A 19,819-nucleotide genomic window follows, 5' to 3' on the forward strand; every position below is an offset into this window, starting at 1 on the left:
ACGGTCGTCGTCATAAAGCTATAACACGGTTGTCGTCGTCGTCATAAAGCTATAACACGGTTGTCGTCGTCGTCATAAAGCTATAACACGGTTGTCGTCATAAAGCTATAACACGGTTGTCGTCATAAAGCTATAACACGGTTGTCGTCATAAAGCTATAACACGGTTGTCGTCGTCATCATAAAGCTATAACACGGTTGTCGTCGTCGTCATAAAGCTATAACACGGTTGTCGCCATAAAGCTATAACACTGTTGTCGTCGTCATAAAGCTATAACACGGTCGTCATCATAAAGCTATAACACGGTTGTCGTCATAAAGCTATAACACGGTTGTCGTCGCCATAAAGCTATAACACGGTTGTCGTCGCCATAAAGCTATAACACGGTTGTCGTCGCCATAAAGCTATAACACGGTTGTCGTCGTCATAAAGCTATAACACGGTTGTCGTCGTCATAAAGCTATAACACGGTTGTCGTCGTCATAAAGCTATAACACGGTTGTCGTCGTCATTATAAAGCTATAACACGGTCGTCATCATAAAGCTATAACACGGTTGTCATCATCATAAAGCTATAACACGGTCGTCATCATAAAGCTATAACACGGTCGTCATCATAAAGCTATAACACGGTTGTCGTCGTCATAAAGCTATAACACGGTTGTCGTCGCCATAAAGCTATAACACGGTTGTCGTCGCCATAAAGCTATAACACGGTTGTCGTCGCCATAAAGCTATAACACGGTTGTCGTCGCCATAAAGCTATAACACGGTTGTCGTCGTCATAAAGCTATAACACGGTTGTCGTCGTCATAAAGCTAGAACACGGTTGTCGTCATAAAGCTAGAACACGGTTGTCGTCATAAAGCTAGAACACGGTTGTCGTCATAAAGCTAGAACACGGTTGTCGTCATAAAGCTAGAACACGGTTGTCGTCATAAAGCTAGAACACGGTTGTCGTCATAAAGCTAGAACACGGTTGTCGTCATAAAGCTAGAACACGGTTGTCGCCATAAAGCTATAACACGGTTGTCGTCATAAAGCTATAACACGGTTGTCATCATAAAGCTATAACACGGTTGTCGTCGCCATAAAGCTAGAACACGGTTGTCGTCATAAAGCTAGAACACGGTTGTCGTCATAAAGCTAGAACACGGTTGTCGTCATAAAGCTAGAACACGGTTGTCGCCATAAAGCTATAACACGGTTGTCGTCGCCATAAAGCTAGAACACGGTTGTCGCCATAAAGCTAGAACACGGTTGTCGTCGTCATAAAGCTAGAACACGGTTGTCGTCATAAAGCTATAACACGGTTGTCGTCGTCATAAAGCTATAACACGGTTGTCGTCGTCATAAAGCTATAACACAGTCGTCATCATAAAGCTATAACACGGTCGTCATCATAAAGCTATAACACGGTTGTCATCATCATAAAGCTATAACACGGTTGTCATCATAAAGCTATAACACGGTTGTCATCATAAAGCTATAACACGGTTGTCGTCGTCATAAAGCTAGAACACGGTTGTCGTCATAAAGCTATAACACGGTTGTCGTCGCCATAAAGCTATAACACGGTTGTCGTCGCCATAAAGCTATAACACGGTTGTCATCATAAAGCTATAACACGGTTGTCGTCGTCATAAAGCTATAACACGGTTGTCGTCGTCATAAAGCTATAACACGGTCGTCGTCATAAAGCTATAACACGGTCGTCGTCATAAAGCTATAACACGGTCGTCGTCATAAAGCTATAACACGGTCGTCATCATCATAAAGCTAGAACACGGTTGTCGTCATAAAGCTAGAACACGGTTGTCGTCATAAAGCTAGAACACGGTTGTCGCCATAAAGCTATAACACGGTTGTCGTCGCCATAAAGCTAGAACACGGTTGTCGCCATAAAGCTATAACACGGTTGTCATCATAAAGCTAGAACACGGTTGTCGTCGTCATAAAGCTAGAACACGGTTGTCGTCATAAAGCTATAACACGGTTGTCGTCGTCATAAAGCTATAACACGGTTGTCGTCGTCATAAAGCTATAACACGGTTGTCATCATCATAAAGCTATAACACGGTTGTCATCATCATAAAGCTATAACACGGTTGTCATCATAAAGCTATAACACGGTTGTCATCATAAAGCTATAACACGGTTGTCGTCGTCATAAAGCTAGAACACGGTTGTCGTCATAAAGCTATAACACGGTTGTCGTCGCCATAAAGCTATAACACGGTTGTCGTCGCCATAAAGCTATAACACGGTTGTCATCATAAAGCTATAACACGGTTGTCGTCGTCATAAAGCTATAACACGGTTGTCGTCGTCATAAAGCTATAACACGGTCGTCGTCATAAAGCTATAACACGGTCGTCGTCATAAAGCTATAACACGGTCGTCATCATCATAAAGCTATAACACGGTTGTCATCATCGTAAAGCCATAACACGGTTGTCGTCGTCGTAAAGCCATAACACGGTTGTCGTCGTCGTAAAGCCATAACACGGTTGTCGTCGTCGTAAAGCTATAACACGGTTGTCGTCGTCGTAAAGCTATAACACGGTTGTCGTCGTCGCAAAGCTATAACACGGTTGTCGTCGTCGTAAAGCTATAACACGGTTGTCGTCGTCATAAAGCTATAACACGGTTGTCGTCGTCATTATAAAGCTATAACACGGTTGTCGTCGTCATAAAGCTATAACACGGTTGTCGTCGTCATAAAGCTATAACACGGTTGTCGTCGTCATAAAGCTATAACACGGTCGTCATCATAAAGCTATAACACGGTTGTCGTCATAAAGCTATAACACGGTTGTCATCATAAAGCTATAACACGGTTGTCATCGCCATAAAGCTATAACACGGTTGTCATCGCCATAAAGCTATAACACGGTTGTCGTCGTCATAAAGCTAGAACACGGTCGTCGTCATAAAGCTATAACACGGTCGTCATCATAAAGCTATAACACGGTCGTCGTCATAAAGCTATAACACGGTCGTCGTCATAAAGGTAGAACACGGTTGTCATCATCATAAAGCTATAACACGTTTGTCATCATCATAAAGCTATAACACGGTTGTCGCCATAAAGCTAGAACACTGTTGTCGTCATCATAAAGCTATAACACGGTTGTCATCATAAAGCTAGAACACGGTTGTCGTCGTCATAAAGCTATAACACGGTTGTCGTCGTCATAAAGCTATAACACGGTTGTCGTTGTCATAAAGCTATAACACGGTCGTCATCATAAAGCTATAACACAGTTGTCATCATCATAAAGCTATAACACGGTTGTCATCATAAAGCTAGAACACGGTTGTCGTCGTCATAAAGCTATAACACGGTTGTCATCATAAAGCTATAACACGGTTGTCGTCGTCATAAAGCTATAACACGGTTGTCGTCGCCATAAAGCTATAACACGGTTGTCGTCGCCATAAAGCTATAACACGGTTGTCGTCGCCATAAAGCTATAACACGGTTGTCGTCGTCATAAAGCTATAACACGGTTGTCATCATAAAGCTATAACACGGTTGTCGTCGTCGTAAAGCTATAACACGGTTGTCATCATCGTAAAGCTATAACACGGTTGTCATCATCATAAAGCTATAACACGGTTGTCGTCATAAAGCTAGAACACGGTTGTCGTCATAAAGCTAGAACACGGTTGTCGTCATAAAGCTATAACACGGTTGTCGTCATAAAGCTATAACACGGTTGTCGTCATAAAGCTATAACACGGTTGTCGTCATAAAGCTATAACACGGTTGTCATCATAAAGCTATAACACGGTTGTCGTCGCCATAAAGCTAGAACACGGTTGTCATCATAAAGCTATAACACGGTTGTCGTCGTCATAAAGCTATAACACGGTTGTCGTCGCCATAAAGCTATAACACGGTTGTCGTCGCCATAAAGCTATAACACGGTTGTCGTCGCCATAAAGCTATAACACGGTTGTCGTCGCCATAAAGCTATAACACGGTTGTCGTCGTCATAAAGCTATAACACGGTTGTCATCATAAAGCTATAACACGGTTGTCGTCATAAAGCTATAACACGGTTGTCATCATAAAGCTATAACACGGTTGTCGTCGCCATAAAGCTAGAACACGGTTGTCGTCACCATAAAGCTATAACACGGTTGTCGTCATAAAGCTATAACACGGTCGTCGTCATAAAGCTATAACACGGTTGTCGTCATAAAGCTATAACACGGTTGTCATCGCCATAAAGCTATAACACGGTTGTCGTCGTCATAAAGCTAGAACACGGTCGTCGTCATAAAGCTATAACACGGTCGTCATCATAAAGCTATAACACGGTCGTCGTCATAAAGCTAGAACACGGTCGTCGTCATAAAGCTAGAACACGGTTGTCATCATCATAAAGCTATAACACGTTTGTCATCATCATAAAGCTATAACACGGTTGTCGCCATAAAGCTAGAACACTGTTGTCGTCATCATAAAGCTATAACACGGTTGTCATCATAAAGCTAGAACACGGTTGTCGTCGTCATAAAGCTATAACACGGTTGTCGTCGTCATAAAGCTATAACACGGTTGTCGTTGTCATAAAGCTATAACACGGTCGTCGTCATAAAGCTATAACACGGTCGTCATCATAAAGCTATAACACGGTTGTCGTCATAAAGCTATAACACGGTCGTCATCATAAAGCTATAACACGGTTGTCATCATCATAAAGCTATAACACGGTTGTCATCATAAAGCTAGAACACGGTTGTCGTCGTCATAAAGCTAGAACACGGTTGTCGTCATAAAGCTAGAACACGGTTGTCGTCGCCATAAAGCTATAACACGGTTGTCGTCGCCATAAAGCTATAACACGGTTGTCATCATAAAGCTATAACACGGTTGTCGTCGTCATAAAGCTATAACACGGTTGTCGTCGTCATAAAGCTATAACACGGTCGTCATCATAAAGCTATAACATGGTTGTCATCATCATAAAGCTATAACACGGTTGTCATCATATAGCTATAACACGATTGTCATCATAAAGCTAGAACACGGTTGTCATCATAAAGCTAGAACACGGTTGTCGTCGTCATAAAGCTAGAACACGGTTGTCGTCATAAAGCTAGAACACGGTTGTCGTCGCCATAAAGCTATAACACGGTTGTCGTCGCCATAAAGCTATAACACGGTTGTCATCATAAAGCTATAACACGGTTGTCGTCGTCATAAAGCTATAACACGGTTGTCGTCGTCATAAAGCTATAACACGGTCGTCATCATAAAGCTATAACACGGTTGTCATCATCATAAAGCTATAACACGGTTGTCATCATAAAGCTATAACACGGTTGTCGTCGTCATAAAGCTATAACACGGTTGTCGTCGTCATAAAGCTATAACACGGTTGTCGTCGCCATAAAGCTATAACACGGTTGTCGTCGCCATAAAGCTATAACACGGTTGTCGTCGCCATAAAGCTATAACACGGTTGTCGTCGCCATAAAGCTATAACACGGTTGTCGTCGTCATAAAGCTATAACACGGTTGTCGTCGTCATAAAGCTATAACACGGTCGTCGTCATAAAGCTATAACACGGTCGTCGTCATAAAGCTATAACACGGTCGTCATCATCATAAAGCTATAACACGGTTGTCATCATCGTAAAGCCATAACACGGTTGTCGTCGTCGTAAAGCCATAACACGGTTGTCGTCGTCGTAAAGCCATAACACGGTTGTCGTCGTCGTAAAGCTATAACACGGTTGTCGTCGTCGTAAAGCTATAACACGGTTGTCGTCGTCGCAAAGCTATAACACGGTTGTCGTCGTCGTAAAGCTATAACACGGTTGTCGTCGTCATAAAGCTATAACACGGTTGTCGTCGTCATTATAAAGCTATAACACGGTTGTCGTCGTCATAAAGCTATAACACGGTTGTCGTCGTCATAAAGCTATAACACGGTTGTCGTCGTCATAAAGCTATAACACGGTCGTCATCATAAAGCTATAACACGGTTGTCGTCATAAAGCTATAACACGGTTGTCATCATAAAGCTATAACACGGTTGTCATCGCCATAAAGCTATAACACGGTTGTCATCGCCATAAAGCTATAACACGGTTGTCGTCGTCATAAAGCTAGAACACGGTCGTCGTCATAAAGCTATAACACGGTCGTCATCATAAAGCTATAACACGGTCGTCGTCATAAAGCTATAACACGGTCGTCGTCATAAAGCTAGAACACGGTTGTCATCATCATAAAGCTATAACACGTTTGTCATCATCATAAAGCTATAACACGGTTGTCGCCATAAAGCTAGAACACTGTTGTCGTCATCATAAAGCTATAACACGTTTGTCATCATAAAGCTAGAACACGGTTGTCGTCGTCATAAAGCTATAACACGGTTGTCGTCGTCATAAAGCTATAACACGGTTGTCGTTGTCATAAAGCTATAACACGGTCGTCGTCATAAAGCTATAACACGGTCGTCATCATAAAGCTATAACACAGTTGTCATCATCATAAAGCTATAACACGGTTGTCATCATAAAGCTAGAACACGGTTGTCGTCGTCATAAAGCTATAACACGGTTGTCATCATAAAGCTATAACACGGTTGTCGTCGCCATAAAGCTATAACACGGTTGTCGTCGCCATAAAGCTATAACACGGTTGTCGTCGCCATAAAGCTATAACACGGTTGTCGTCGTCATAAAGCTATAACACGGTTGTCATCATAAAGCTATAACACGGTTGTCGTCGTCGTAAAGCTATAACACGGTTGTCATCATCGTAAAGCTATAACACGGTTGTCATCATCATAAAGCTAGAACACGGTTGTCGTCATAAAGCTAGAACACGGTTGTCGTCATAAAGCTAGAACACGGTTGTCGTCATAAAGCTATAACACGGTTGTCGTCATAAAGCTATAACACGGTTGTCGTCATAAAGCTATAACACGGTTGTCGTCATAAAGCTATAACACGGTTGTCATCATAAAGCTATAACACGGTTGTCGTCGCCATAAAGCTAGAACACGGTTGTCATCATAAAGCTATAACACGGTTGTCGTCGCCATAAAGCTATAACACGGTTGTCGTCGCCATAAAGCTATAACACGGTTGTCGTCGCCATAAAGCTATAACACGGTTGTCGTCGCCATAAAGCTATAACACGGTTGTCGTCGTCATAAAGCTATAACACGGTTGTCATCATAAAGCTATAACACGGTTGTCGTCATAAAGCTATAACACGGTTGTCGTCATAAAGCTAGAACACGGTTGTCGTCGCCATAAAGCTAGAACACGGTTGTCGTCACCATAAAGCTATAACACGGTTGTCGTCATAAAGCTATAACACGGTCGTCGTCATAAAGCTATAACACGGTTGTCGTCATAAAGCTATAACACGGTTGTCATCGCCATAAAGCTATAACACGGTTGTCGTCGTCATAAAGCTAGAACACGGTCGTCGTCATAAAGCTATAACACGGTCGTCATCATAAAGCTATAACACGGTCGTCGTCATAAAGCTATAACACGGTCGTCGTCATAAAGCTAGAACACGGTTGTCATCATCATAAAGCTATAACACGTTTGTCATCATCATAAAGCTATAACACGGTTGTCGCCATAAAGCTAGAACACTGTTGTCGTCATCATAAAGCTATAACACGGTTGTCATCATAAAGCTAGAACACGGTTGTCGTCGTCATAAAGCTATAACACGGTTGTCGTCGTCATAAAGCTATAACACGGTCGTTGTCATAAAGCTATAACACGGTCGTCGTCATAAAGCTATAACACGGTCGTCATCATAAAGCTATAACACGGTTGTCGTCATAAAGCTATAACACGGTCGTCATCATAAAGCTATAACACGGTTGTCATCATCATAAAGCTATAACACGGTTGTCATCATAAAGCTAGAACACGGTTGTCGTCGTCATAAAGCTAGAACACGGTTGTCGTCATAAAGCTAGAACACGGTTGTCGTCGCCATAAAGCTATAACACGGTTGTCGTCGCCATAAAGCTATAACACGGTTGTCATCATAAAGCTATAACACGGTTGTCGTCGTCATAAAGCTATAACACGGTTGTCGTCGTCATAAAGCTATAACACGGTCGTCATCATAAAGCTATAACATGGTTGTCATCATCATAAAGCTATAACACGGTTGTCATCATAAAGCTATAACACGGTTGTCATCATAAAGCTAGAACACGGTTGTCATCATAAAGCTAGAACACGGTTGTCGTCGTCATAAAGCTAGAACACGGTTGTCGTCATAAAGCTAGAACACGGTTGTCGTCGCCATAAAGCTATAACACGGTTGTCGTCGCCATAAAGCTATAACACGGTTGTCATCATAAAGCTATAACACGGTTGTCGTCGTCATAAAGCTATAACACGGTTGTCGTCGTCATAAAGCTATAACACGGTCGTCATCATAAAGCTATAACACGGTTGTCATCATCATAAAGCTATAACACGGTTGTCATCATCATAAAGCTATAACACGGTTGTCATCATAAAGCTATAACACGGTTGTCGTCGTCATAAAGCTATAACACGGTTGTCGTCGCCATAAAGCTATAACACGGTTGTCGTCGCCATAAAGCTATAACACGGTTGTCGTCGCCATAAAGCTATAACACGGTTGTCGTCGCCATAAAGCTATAACACGGTTGTCGTCGTCATAAAGCTATAACACGGTTGTCATCATAAAGCTATAACACGGTTGTCGTCGTCGTAAAGCTATAACACGGTTGTCATCATCGTAAAGCTATAACACGGTTGTCATCATCATAAAGCTATAACACGGTTGTCGTCATAAAGCTATAACACGGTTGTCGTCATAAGGCTAGAACACGGTTGTCGTCATAAAGCTATAACACGGTTGTCGTCATAAAGCTATAACACGGTTGTCGTCATAAAGCTATAACACGGTTGTCGTCATAAAGCTATAACACGGTTGTCGTCATAAAGCTATAACACGGTTGTCATCATAAAGCTATAACACGGTTGTCGTCGCCATAAAGCTAGAACACGGTTGTCGTCACCATAAAGCTATAACACGGTTGTCGTCATAAAGCTATAACACGGTCGTCGTCATAAAGCTATAACACGGTTGTCGTCATAAAGCTATAACACGGTTGTCGCCATAAAGCTATAACACGGTTGTCGTCATAAAGCTATAACACGGTTGTCGTCATAAAGATAACACGGTTGTCATCATAAAGCTATAACACGGTTGTCGTCGCCATAAAGCTATAACACGGTTGTCGTCGCCATAAAGCTATAACACGGTTGTCGTCATAAAGCTATAACACGGTCGTCGTCATAAAGCTATAACACGGTTGTCGTCGTCATCATAAAGCTATAACACGGTTGTCGTCATCATAAAGCTATAACACGGTTGTCATCATAAAGCTATAACACGGTTGTCGTCGTCGTAAAGCCATACCACGGTTGTCGTCGTCGTAAAGCCATAACACGGTTGTCGTCGTCGTAAAGCCATAACACGGTTGTCGCCATCATAAAGCTATAACACGGTCGTCATCATAAAGCTATAACACGGTCGTCATCATAAAGCTATAACACGGTTGTCGTCATAAAGCTATAACACGGTTGTCATCATAAAGCTATAACACGGTCGTCATCATAAAGCTATAACACGGTCGTCATCATAAAGCTATAACACGGTTGTCATCATAAAGCTATAACACGGTTGTCGTCATCATAAAGCTATAACACGGTCGTCATCATAAAGCTATAACACGGTTGTCATCATAAAGCTATAACACGGTCGTCATCATAAAGCTATAACACGGTCGTCATCATAAAGCTATAACACGGTTGTCATCATAAAGCTATAACACGGTTGTCATCATAAAGCTATAACACGGTTGTCATCATAAAGCTATAACACGGTTGTCATCATAAAGCTATAACACGGTTGTCATCATAAAGCTATAACACGGTTGTCATCATAAAGCTATAACACGGTTGTCATCATAAAGCTATAACACGGTTGTCATCATAAAGCTATAACACGGTTGTCATCATAAAGCTATAACACGGTTGTCATCATAAAGCCATAACACGGTTGTCATCATAAAGCTATAACACGGTTGTCATCATAAAGCTATAACACGGTTGTCATCATAAAGCTATAACACGGTTGTCATCATAAAGCTATAACACGGTTGTCATCATAAAGCTATAACACGGTTGTCATCATAAAGCTATAACACGGTTGTCATCATAAAGCTATAACACGGTTGTCATCATAAAGCTATAACACGGTTGTCATCATAAAGCTATAACACGGTTGTCATCATAAAGCCATAAACACGGTTGTCATCATAAAGCTATAACACGGTTGTCGTCATCATAAAGCTATAACACGGTTGTCGTCATCATAAAGCTATAACACGGTTGTCGTCATCATAAAGCTATAACACGGTTTGTCATCATAAAGCTATAACACGGTCGTCATCATAAAGCTATAACACGGTCGTCATCATAAAGCTATAACACGGTTGTCATCATAAAGCTATAACACGGTTGTCATCATAAAGCTATAACACGGTCGTCATCATAAAGCTATAACACGGTTGTCATCATAAAGCTATAACACGGTTGTCATCATAAAGCTATAACACGGTTGTCATCATAAAGCTATAACACGGTTGTCATCATAAAGCTATAACACGGTTGTCATCATAAAGCCATAACACGGTTGTCATCATAAAGCCATAACACGGTTGTCATCATAAAGCTATAACACGGTTGTCATCATAAAGCTATAACACGGTTGTCGTCATCATAAAGCTATAACATGGTTGTCGTCATCATAAAGCTATAACACGGTTGTCATCATAAAGCTATAACACGGTCGTCATCATAAAGCTATAACACGGTTGTCATCATAAAGCTATAACACGGTTGTCATCATAAAGCTATAACACGGTCGTCATCATAAAGCCATAACACGGTTGTCATCATAAAGCTATAACACGGTTGTCGTCGCCATAAAGCTATAACACGGTTGTCATCATAAAGCTATAACACGGTTGTCATCATAAAGCTATAACACGGTTGTCATCATAAAGCTATAACACGGTTGTCATCATAAAGCTATAACACGGTTGTCATCATAAAGCTATAACACGGTTGTCGTCGCCATAAAGCTATAACACGGTTGTCATCATAAAGCTATAACACGGTTGTCATCATAAAGCTATAACACGGTTGTCATCATAAAGCTATAACACGGTTGTCGTCGCCATAAAGCTATAACACGGTTGTCATCATAAAGCTATAACACGGTCGTCATCATAAAGCTATAACACGGTTGTCATCATAAAGCTATAACACGGTTGTCATCATAAAGCTATAACACGGTTGTCATCATAAAGCTATAACACGGTTGTCATCATAAAGCTATAACACGGTTGTCATCATAAAGCTATAACACGGTTGTCATCATAAAGCTATAACACGGTTGTCGTCATCATAAAGCTATAACACGGTTGTCATCATAAAGCTATAACACGGTCGTCATCATAAAGCTATAACACGGTTGTCATCATAAAGCTATAACACGGTTGTCATCATAAAGCTATAACACGGTCGTCATCATAAAGCCATAACACGGTTGTCATCATAAAGCTATAACACGGTTGTCGTCGCCATAAAGCTATAACACGGTTGTCATCATAAAGCTATAACACGGTTGTCATCATAAAGCTATAACACGGTCGTCATCATAAAGCTATAACACGGTTGTCATCATGAAGCTACTTACAGGTTTAGTTTTGTCTCCAAAGAAGTGTATGGTTTTATAGGAGTCTTTCTCTACCAGGCCCAGACAGTAACGCTTGTCCCAGCCCTCTGGGAACACATCAAAACTGATCTGACCACCTGCAGAGTTGGAGCGAGGAAGAGTGGGGGGAGAGAAGGAGATTTGAGGTCAAACTCACTTATAGAGAAGTCCTTAGGGTTCGAGGTCAGGGTTTAGAAGTCAGACTCACCTATAGAGAAGGTCAGTCCTTTGCCTTTAAACTCCTCTTGAAGAACGGCAACAAACTTCTCTCTGATTCGTTCTTTCTGTTGAGAGACAGCGGTCAATCAAAGTGACCTAACGACACAGACTGACAGACAGACATCATCCCTCCATACTTGGTCCAGCTGGTAGAACTCTATCCTCTCCTCCTGACTACAGCTCCGCCCGACCGGTGACACGTTCAACATTCCATTACGGAACTCTATAAACGTCCCCCTGAGGAGACACAGACAGACAGAGGTGGGGTGAGCGTGTGTGAGAGAGAGAGAGAGAGAGAGAGAGACGGGGTGAGTGTGTGTGAGAGAGAGAGAATGTGTACCTCTTCCTGGGTAGTGTAATCTTGGCCAGGTAGTTGAGACAGAAGTTGATGAAGTCTTGAAGAAGATCCTCCCCCATGTACGCCTGGATACTCTGAAACAACCAATCACAGCCCTGGATCCTCTGAAACAACCAGTGACTACAACGTGTCCATTTTGGTCAATAAACCACATGAGCGCATCAAAGGTTAGAGGTCAGGGTCTTACCTGTACTGCTACCAGCTGTCCATTCTGATAGGCCACCAATCCGTTTTCAGCAAACAGATAGTCCACCTTCTCGACCACTACGACACACAAATGCCCACATTACTACACAGTGTGTGTGTGTGTATTGCGGTAAACTATTTAATATAGTAAACTATTGACTAACTAAAACTCACCCGTTGTGAATGACTCATTAATGCAGTAAAGATCAATGATGTTTTAGTGTGTGTGTGTCACGACCTTTACAGAGAAGAGCTGAGAAGGTCAGAGCAGCTAAATACAACCTGACAGATCAGTTGACTCTCTCTCTCTCACTCACACACACACACAGTGTAGATTCGCTGATCTTGATTCCATAGTGAGACGTTATTGGTTGATCAGTGATTCTGCAGAGCAGAATATATATTATATTAATTTATATTTATGATAAACTGGTTAGTTTGGGTCCTGAATGCTGACGGCTGAAACATTCGGAAAGTATTCAGACATCTTGTTGTGTTACAGCCTCATACTAAAGTATTCAGACATCTTGTTGTGTTACAGCCTCATACTAAACTAAAGTATTCAGACATCTTGTTGTGTTACAGCCTCATACTAAAGTATTCAGACATCTTGTTGTGTTACAGCCTCATACTAAACTAAAGTATTCAGACATCTTGTTGTGTTACAGCCTCATACTAAACTAAAGTATTCAGACATCTTGTTGTGTTACAGCCTCATACTAAAGTAAAGTATTCAGACATCTTGTTGTGTTACAGCCTCATACTAAAGTATTCAGACATCTTGTTGTGTTACAGCCTCATACTAAACTAAAGTATTCAGACATCTTGTTGTGTTACAGCCTCATACTAAACTAAAGTATTCAGACATCTTGTTGTGTTACAGCCTCATACTAAAGTATTCAGACATCTTGTTGTGTTACAGCCTCATACTAAACTAAAGTCTTCAGACATCTTGTTGTGTTACAGCCTCATACTAAACTAAAGTATTCAGACATCTTGTTGTGTTACAGCCTCATACTAAAGTATTCAGACATCTTGTTGTGTTACAGCCTCATACTAAAGTATTCAGACATCTTGTTGTGTTACAGCCTCATACTAAACTAAAGTATTCAGACATCTTGTTGTGTTACAGCCTCATACTAAACTAAAGTATTCAGACATCTTGTTGTGTTACAGCCTCATACTAAAGTATTCAGACATCTTGTTGTGTTACAGCCTCATACTAAAGTATTCAGACATCTTGTTGTGTTACAGCCTCATACTAAAGTATTCAGACATCTTGTTGTGTTACAGCCTCATACTAAACTAAAGTATTCAGACATCTTGTTGTGTTACAGCCTCATACTAAAGTATTCAGACATCTTGTTGTGTTACAGCCTCATACTAAACTAAAGTATTCAGACATCTTGTTGTGTTACAGCCTCATACTAAAGTATTCAGACATCTTGTTGTGTTACAGCCTCATACTAAACTAAAGTATTCAGACATCTTGTTGTGTTACAGCCTCATACTAAACTAAAGTATTCAGACATCTTGTTGTGTTACAGCCTCATACTAAAGTATTCAGACATCTTGTTGTGTTACAGCCTCATACTAAACTAAAGTATTCAGACATCTTGTTGTGTTACAGCCTCATACTAAACTAAAGTATTCAGACATCTTGTTGTGTTACAGCCTCATACTAAACTAAAGTATTCAGACATCTTGTTGTGTTACAGCCTCATACTAAAGTAAAGTCTTCAGACATCTTGTTGTGTTACAGCCTCATACTAAAGTAAAGTCTTCAGACATCTTGTTGTGTTACAGCCTCATACTAAACTAAAGTATTCAGACATCTTGTTGTGTTACAGCCTCATACTAAACTAAAGTATTCAGACATCTTGTTGTGTTACAGCCTCATACTAAACTAAAGTATTCAGACATCTTGTTGTGTTACAGCCTCATACTAAAGTATTCAGACATCTTGTTGTGTTACAGCCTCATACTAAAGTATTCAGACATCTTGTTGTGTTACAGCCTCATACTAAACTATTCAGACATCTTGTTGTGTTACAGCCTCATACTAAACTAAAGTATTCAGACATCTTGTTGTGTTACAGCCTCATACTAAACTAAAGTATTCAGACATCTTGTTGTGTTACAGCCTCATACTAAACTAAAGTATTCAGACATCTTGTTGTGTTACAGCTCATACTAAAGTATTCAGACATCTTGTTGTGTTACAGCCTCATACTAAAGTATTCAGACATCTTGTTGTGTTACAGCCTCATACTAAAGTATTCAGACATCTTGTTGTGTTACAGCCTCATACTAAACTAAAGTATTCAGACATCTTGTTGTGTTACAGCCTCATACTAAACTAAAGTATTCAGACATCTTGTTGTGTTACAGCCTCATACTAAACTAAAGTATTCAGACATCTTGTTGTGTTACAGCCTCATACTAAACTAAAGTATTCAGACATCTTGTGTTACAGCCTCATACTAAAGTATTCAGACATCTTGTTGTGTTACAGCCTCATACTAAACTAAAGTATTCAGACATCTTGTTGTGTTACAGCCTCATACTAAAGTATTCAGACATCTTGTTGTGTTACAGCCTCATACTAAAGTATTCAGACATCTTGTTGTGTTACAGCCTCATACTAAACTAAAGTATTCAGACATCTTGTTGTGTTACAGCCTCATACTAAACTAAAGTATTCAGACATCTTGTTGTGTTACAGCCTCATACTAAACTAAAGTATTCAGACATCTTGTTGTGTTACAGCCTCATACTAAAGTAAAGTATTCAGACATCTTGTTGTGTTACAGCCTCATACTAAACTAAAGTATTCAGACATCTTGTTGTGTTACAGCCTCATACTAAACTAAAGTATTCAGACATCTTGTTGTGTTACAGCCTCATACTAAAGTATTCAGACATCTTGTTGTGTTACAGCCTCATACTAAAGTATTCAGACATCTTGTTGTGTTACAGCCTCATACTAAACTATTCAGACATCTTGTTGTGTTACAGCCTCATACTAAACTAAAGTATTCAGACATCTTGTTGTGTTACAGCCTCATACTAAACTAAAGTATTCAGACATCTTGTTGTGTTACAGCCTCATACTAAACTAAAGTATTCAGACATCTTGTTGTGTTACAGCCTCATACTAAAGTATTCAGACATCTTGTTGTGTTACAGCCTCATACTAAAGTATTCAGACATCTTGTTGTGTTACAGCCTCATACTAAAGTATTCAGACATCTTGTTGTGTTACAGCCTCATACTAAACTAAAGTATTCAGACATCTTGTTGTGTTACAGCCTCATACTAAAGTATTCAGACATCTTGTTGTGTTACAGCCTCATACTAAAGTATTCAGACATCTTGTTGTGTTACAGCCTCATACTAAACTAAAGTATTCAGACATCTTGTTGTGTTACAGCCTCATACTAAACTAAAGTATTCAGACATCTTGTTGTGTTACAGCCTCATACTAAACTAAAGTATTCAGACATCTTGTTGTGTTACAGCCTCATACTAAAGTAAGTATTCAGACATCTTGTTGTGTTACAGCCTCATACTAAACTAAAGTATTCAGACATCTTGTTGTGTTACAGCCTCATACTAAACTAAAGTATTCAGACATCTTGTTGTGTTACAGCCTCATACTAAAGTATTCAGACATCTTGTTGTGTTACAGCCTCATACTAAAGTATTCAGACATCTTGTTGTGTTACAGCCTCATACTAAACTATTCAGACATCTTGTTGTGTTACAGCCTCATACTAAACTAAAGTATTCAGACATCTTGTTGTGTTACAGCCTCATACTAAACTAAAGTATTCAGACATCTTGTTGTGTTACAGCCTCATACTAAACTAAAGTATTCAGACATCTTGTTGTGTTACAGCCTCATACTAAAGTATTCAGACATCTTGTTGTGTTACAGCCTCATACTAAAGTATTCAGACATCTTGTTGTGTTACAGCCTCATACTAAAGTATTCAGACATCTTGTTGTGTTACAGCCTCATACTAAACTAAAGTATTCAGACATCTTGTTGTGTTACAGCCTCATACTAAACTAAAGTATTCAGACATCTTGTTGTGTTACAGCCTCATACTAAACTAAAGTATTCAGACATCTTGTTGTGTTACAGCCTCATACTAAACTAAAGTATTCAGACATCTTGTGTTACAGCCTCATACTAAAGTATTCAGACATCTTGTTGTGTTACAGCCTCATACTAAACTAAAGTATTCAGACATCTTGTTGTGTTACAGCCTCATACTAAACTAAAGTATTCAGACATCTTGTTGTGTTACAGCCTCATACTAAAGTATTCAGACATCTTGTTGTGTTACAGCCTCATACTAAACTAAAGTATTCAGACATCTTGTTGTGTTACAGCCTCATACTAAAGTATTCAGACATCTTGTTGTGTTACAGCCTCATACTAAACTAAAGTATTCAGACATCTTGTTGTGTTACAGCCTCATACTAAACTAAAGTATTCAGACATCTTGTTGTGTTACAGCCTCATACTAAAGTAAAGTATTCAGACATCTTGTTGTGTTACAGCCTCATACTAAAGTATTCAGACATCTTGTTGTGTTACAGCCTCATACTAAACTAAAGTATTCAGACATCTTGTTGTGTTACAGCCTCATACTAAACTAAAGTATTCAGACATCTTGTTGTGTTACAGCCTCATACTAAAGTATTCAGACATCTTGTTGTGTTACAGCCTCATACTAAACTAAAGTCTTCAGACATCTTGTTGTGTTACAGCCTCATACTAAACTAAAGTATTCAGACATCTTGTTGTGTTACAGCCTCATACTAAGTATTCAGACATCTTGTTGTGTTACAGCCTCATACTAAAGTATTCAGACATCTTGTTGTGTTACAGCCTCATACTAAACTAAAGTATTCAGACATCTTGTTGTGTTACAGCCTCATACTAACTAAAGTATTCAGACATCTTGTTGTGTTACAGCCTCATACTAAAGTATTCAGACATCTTGTTGTGTTACAGCCTCATACTAAAGTATTCAGACATCTTGTTGTGTTACAGCCTCATACTAAAGTATTCAGACATCTTGTTGTGTTACAGCCTCATACTAAACTAAAGTATTCAGACATCTTGTTGTGTTACAGCCTCATACTAAAGTATTCAGACATCTTGTTGTGTTACAGCCTCATACTAAACTAAAGTATTCAGACATCTTGTTGTGTTACAGCCTCATACTAAAGTATTCAGACATCTTGTTGTGTTACAGCCTCATACTAAACTAAAGTATTCAGACATCTTGTTGTGTTACAGCCTCATACTAAACTAAAGTATTCAGACATCTTGTTGTGTTACAGCCTCATACTAAAGTATTCAGACATCTTGTTGTGTTACAGCCTCATACTAAACTAAAGTATTCAGACATCTTGTTGTGTTACAGCCTCATACTAAACTAAAGTATTCAGACATCTTGTTGTGTTACAGCCTCATACTAAACTAAAGTATTCAGACATCTTGTTGTGTTACAGCCTCATACTAAAGTAAAGTCTTCAGACATCTTGTTGTGTTACAGCCTCATACTAAAGTAAAGTCTTCAGACATCTTGTTGTGTTACAGCCTCATACTAAACTAAAGTATTCAGACATCTTGTTGTGTTACAGCCTCATACTAAACTAAAGTATTCAGACATCTTGTTGTGTTACAGCCTCATACTAAACTAAAGTATTCAGACATCTTGTTGTGTTACAGCCTCATACTAAAGTATTCAGACATCTTGTTGTGTTACAGCCTCATACTAAAGTATTCAGACATCTTGTTGTGTTACAGCCTCATACTAAACTATTCAGACATCTTGTTGTGTTACAGCCTCATACTAAACTAAAGTATTCAGACATCTTGTTGTGTTACAGCCTCATACTAAACTAAAGTATTCAGACATCTTGTTGTGTTACAGCCTCATACTAAACTAAAGTATTCAGACATCTTGTTGTGTTACAGCCTCATACTAAAGTATTCAGACATCTTGTTGTGTTACAGCCTCATACTAAAGTATTCAGACATCTTGTTGTGTTACAGCCTCATACTAAAGTATTCAGACATCTTGTTGTGTTACAGCCTCATACTAAACTAAAGTATTCAGACATCTTGTTGTGTTACAGCCTCATACTAAACTAAAGTATTCAGACATCTTGTTGTGTTACAGCCCTCATACTAAACTAAAGTATTCAGACATCTTGTTGTGTTACAGCCTCATACTAAACTAAAGTATTCAGACATCTTGTGTTACAGCCTCATACTAAAGTATTCAGACATCTTGTTGTGTTACAGCCTCATACTAAACTAAAGTATTCAGACATCTTGTTGTGTTACAGCCTCATACTAAAGTATTCAGACATCTTGTTGTGTTACAGCCTCATACTAAAGTATTCAGACATCTTGTTGTGTTACAGCCTCATACTAAACTAAAGTATTCAGACATCTTGTTGTGTTACAGCCTCATACTAAACTAAAGTATTCAGACATCTTGTTGTGTTACAGCCTCATACTAAACTAAAGTATTCAGACATCTTGTTGTGTTACAGCCTCATACTAAAGTAAAGTATTCAGACATCTTGTTGTGTTACAGCCTCATACTAAACTAAAGTATTCAGACATCTTGTTGTGTTACAGCCTCATACTAAACTAAAGTATTCAGACATCTTGTTGTGTTACAGCCTCATACTAAAGTATTCAGACATCTTGTTGTGTTACAGCCTCATACTAAAGTATTCAGACATCTTGTTGTGTTACAGCCTCATACTAAACTATTCAGACATCTTGTTGTGTTACAGCCTCATACTAAACTAAAGTATTCAGACATCTTGTTGTGTTACAGCCTCATACTAAACTAAAGTATTCAGACATCTTGTTGTGTTACAGCCTCATACTAAACTAAAGTATTCAGACATCTTGTTGTGTTACAGCCTCATACTAAAGTATTCAGACATCTTGTTGTGTTACAGCCTCATACTAAAGTATTCAGACATCTTGTTGTGTTACAGCCTCATACTAAAGTATTCAGACATCTTGTTGTGTTACAGCCTCATACTAAACTAAAGTATTCAGACATCTTGTTGTGTTACAGCCTCATACTAAACTAAAGTATTCAGACATCTTGTTGTGTTACAGCCTCATACTAAACTAAAGTATTCAGACATCTTGTTGTGTTACAGCCTCATACTAAACT

General features: G+C 39.4%; 1 protein-coding gene across 1 annotated transcript in view; it reads right to left on the minus strand.

Moving 5' to 3' along the window:
* The window catches only part of LOC116371899 (phosphomannomutase 2-like), a 32,374-nt gene that overhangs the window by 5,836 nt on the left and 6,719 nt on the right, over positions 1-19,819 (minus strand). Inside the window, exons 3-7 of the mRNA XM_031821038.1 lie at positions 12,592-12,668; positions 12,387-12,478; positions 12,184-12,283; positions 12,036-12,111; positions 11,810-11,925 (exon numbers count right to left, since the gene is read on the minus strand). Coding sequence (XP_031676898.1) covers positions 11,810-11,925; positions 12,036-12,111; positions 12,184-12,283; positions 12,387-12,478; positions 12,592-12,668 — 461 coding nt within the window. The remainder of the gene's footprint in view (positions 1-11,809; positions 11,926-12,035; positions 12,112-12,183; positions 12,284-12,386; positions 12,479-12,591; positions 12,669-19,819) is intronic.

This window comes from Oncorhynchus kisutch, unplaced genomic scaffold (assembly GCF_002021735.2).
Source record: "Oncorhynchus kisutch isolate 150728-3 unplaced genomic scaffold, Okis_V2 scaffold3815, whole genome shotgun sequence".
Taxonomy (NCBI): domain Eukaryota; kingdom Metazoa; phylum Chordata; class Actinopteri; order Salmoniformes; family Salmonidae; genus Oncorhynchus; species Oncorhynchus kisutch.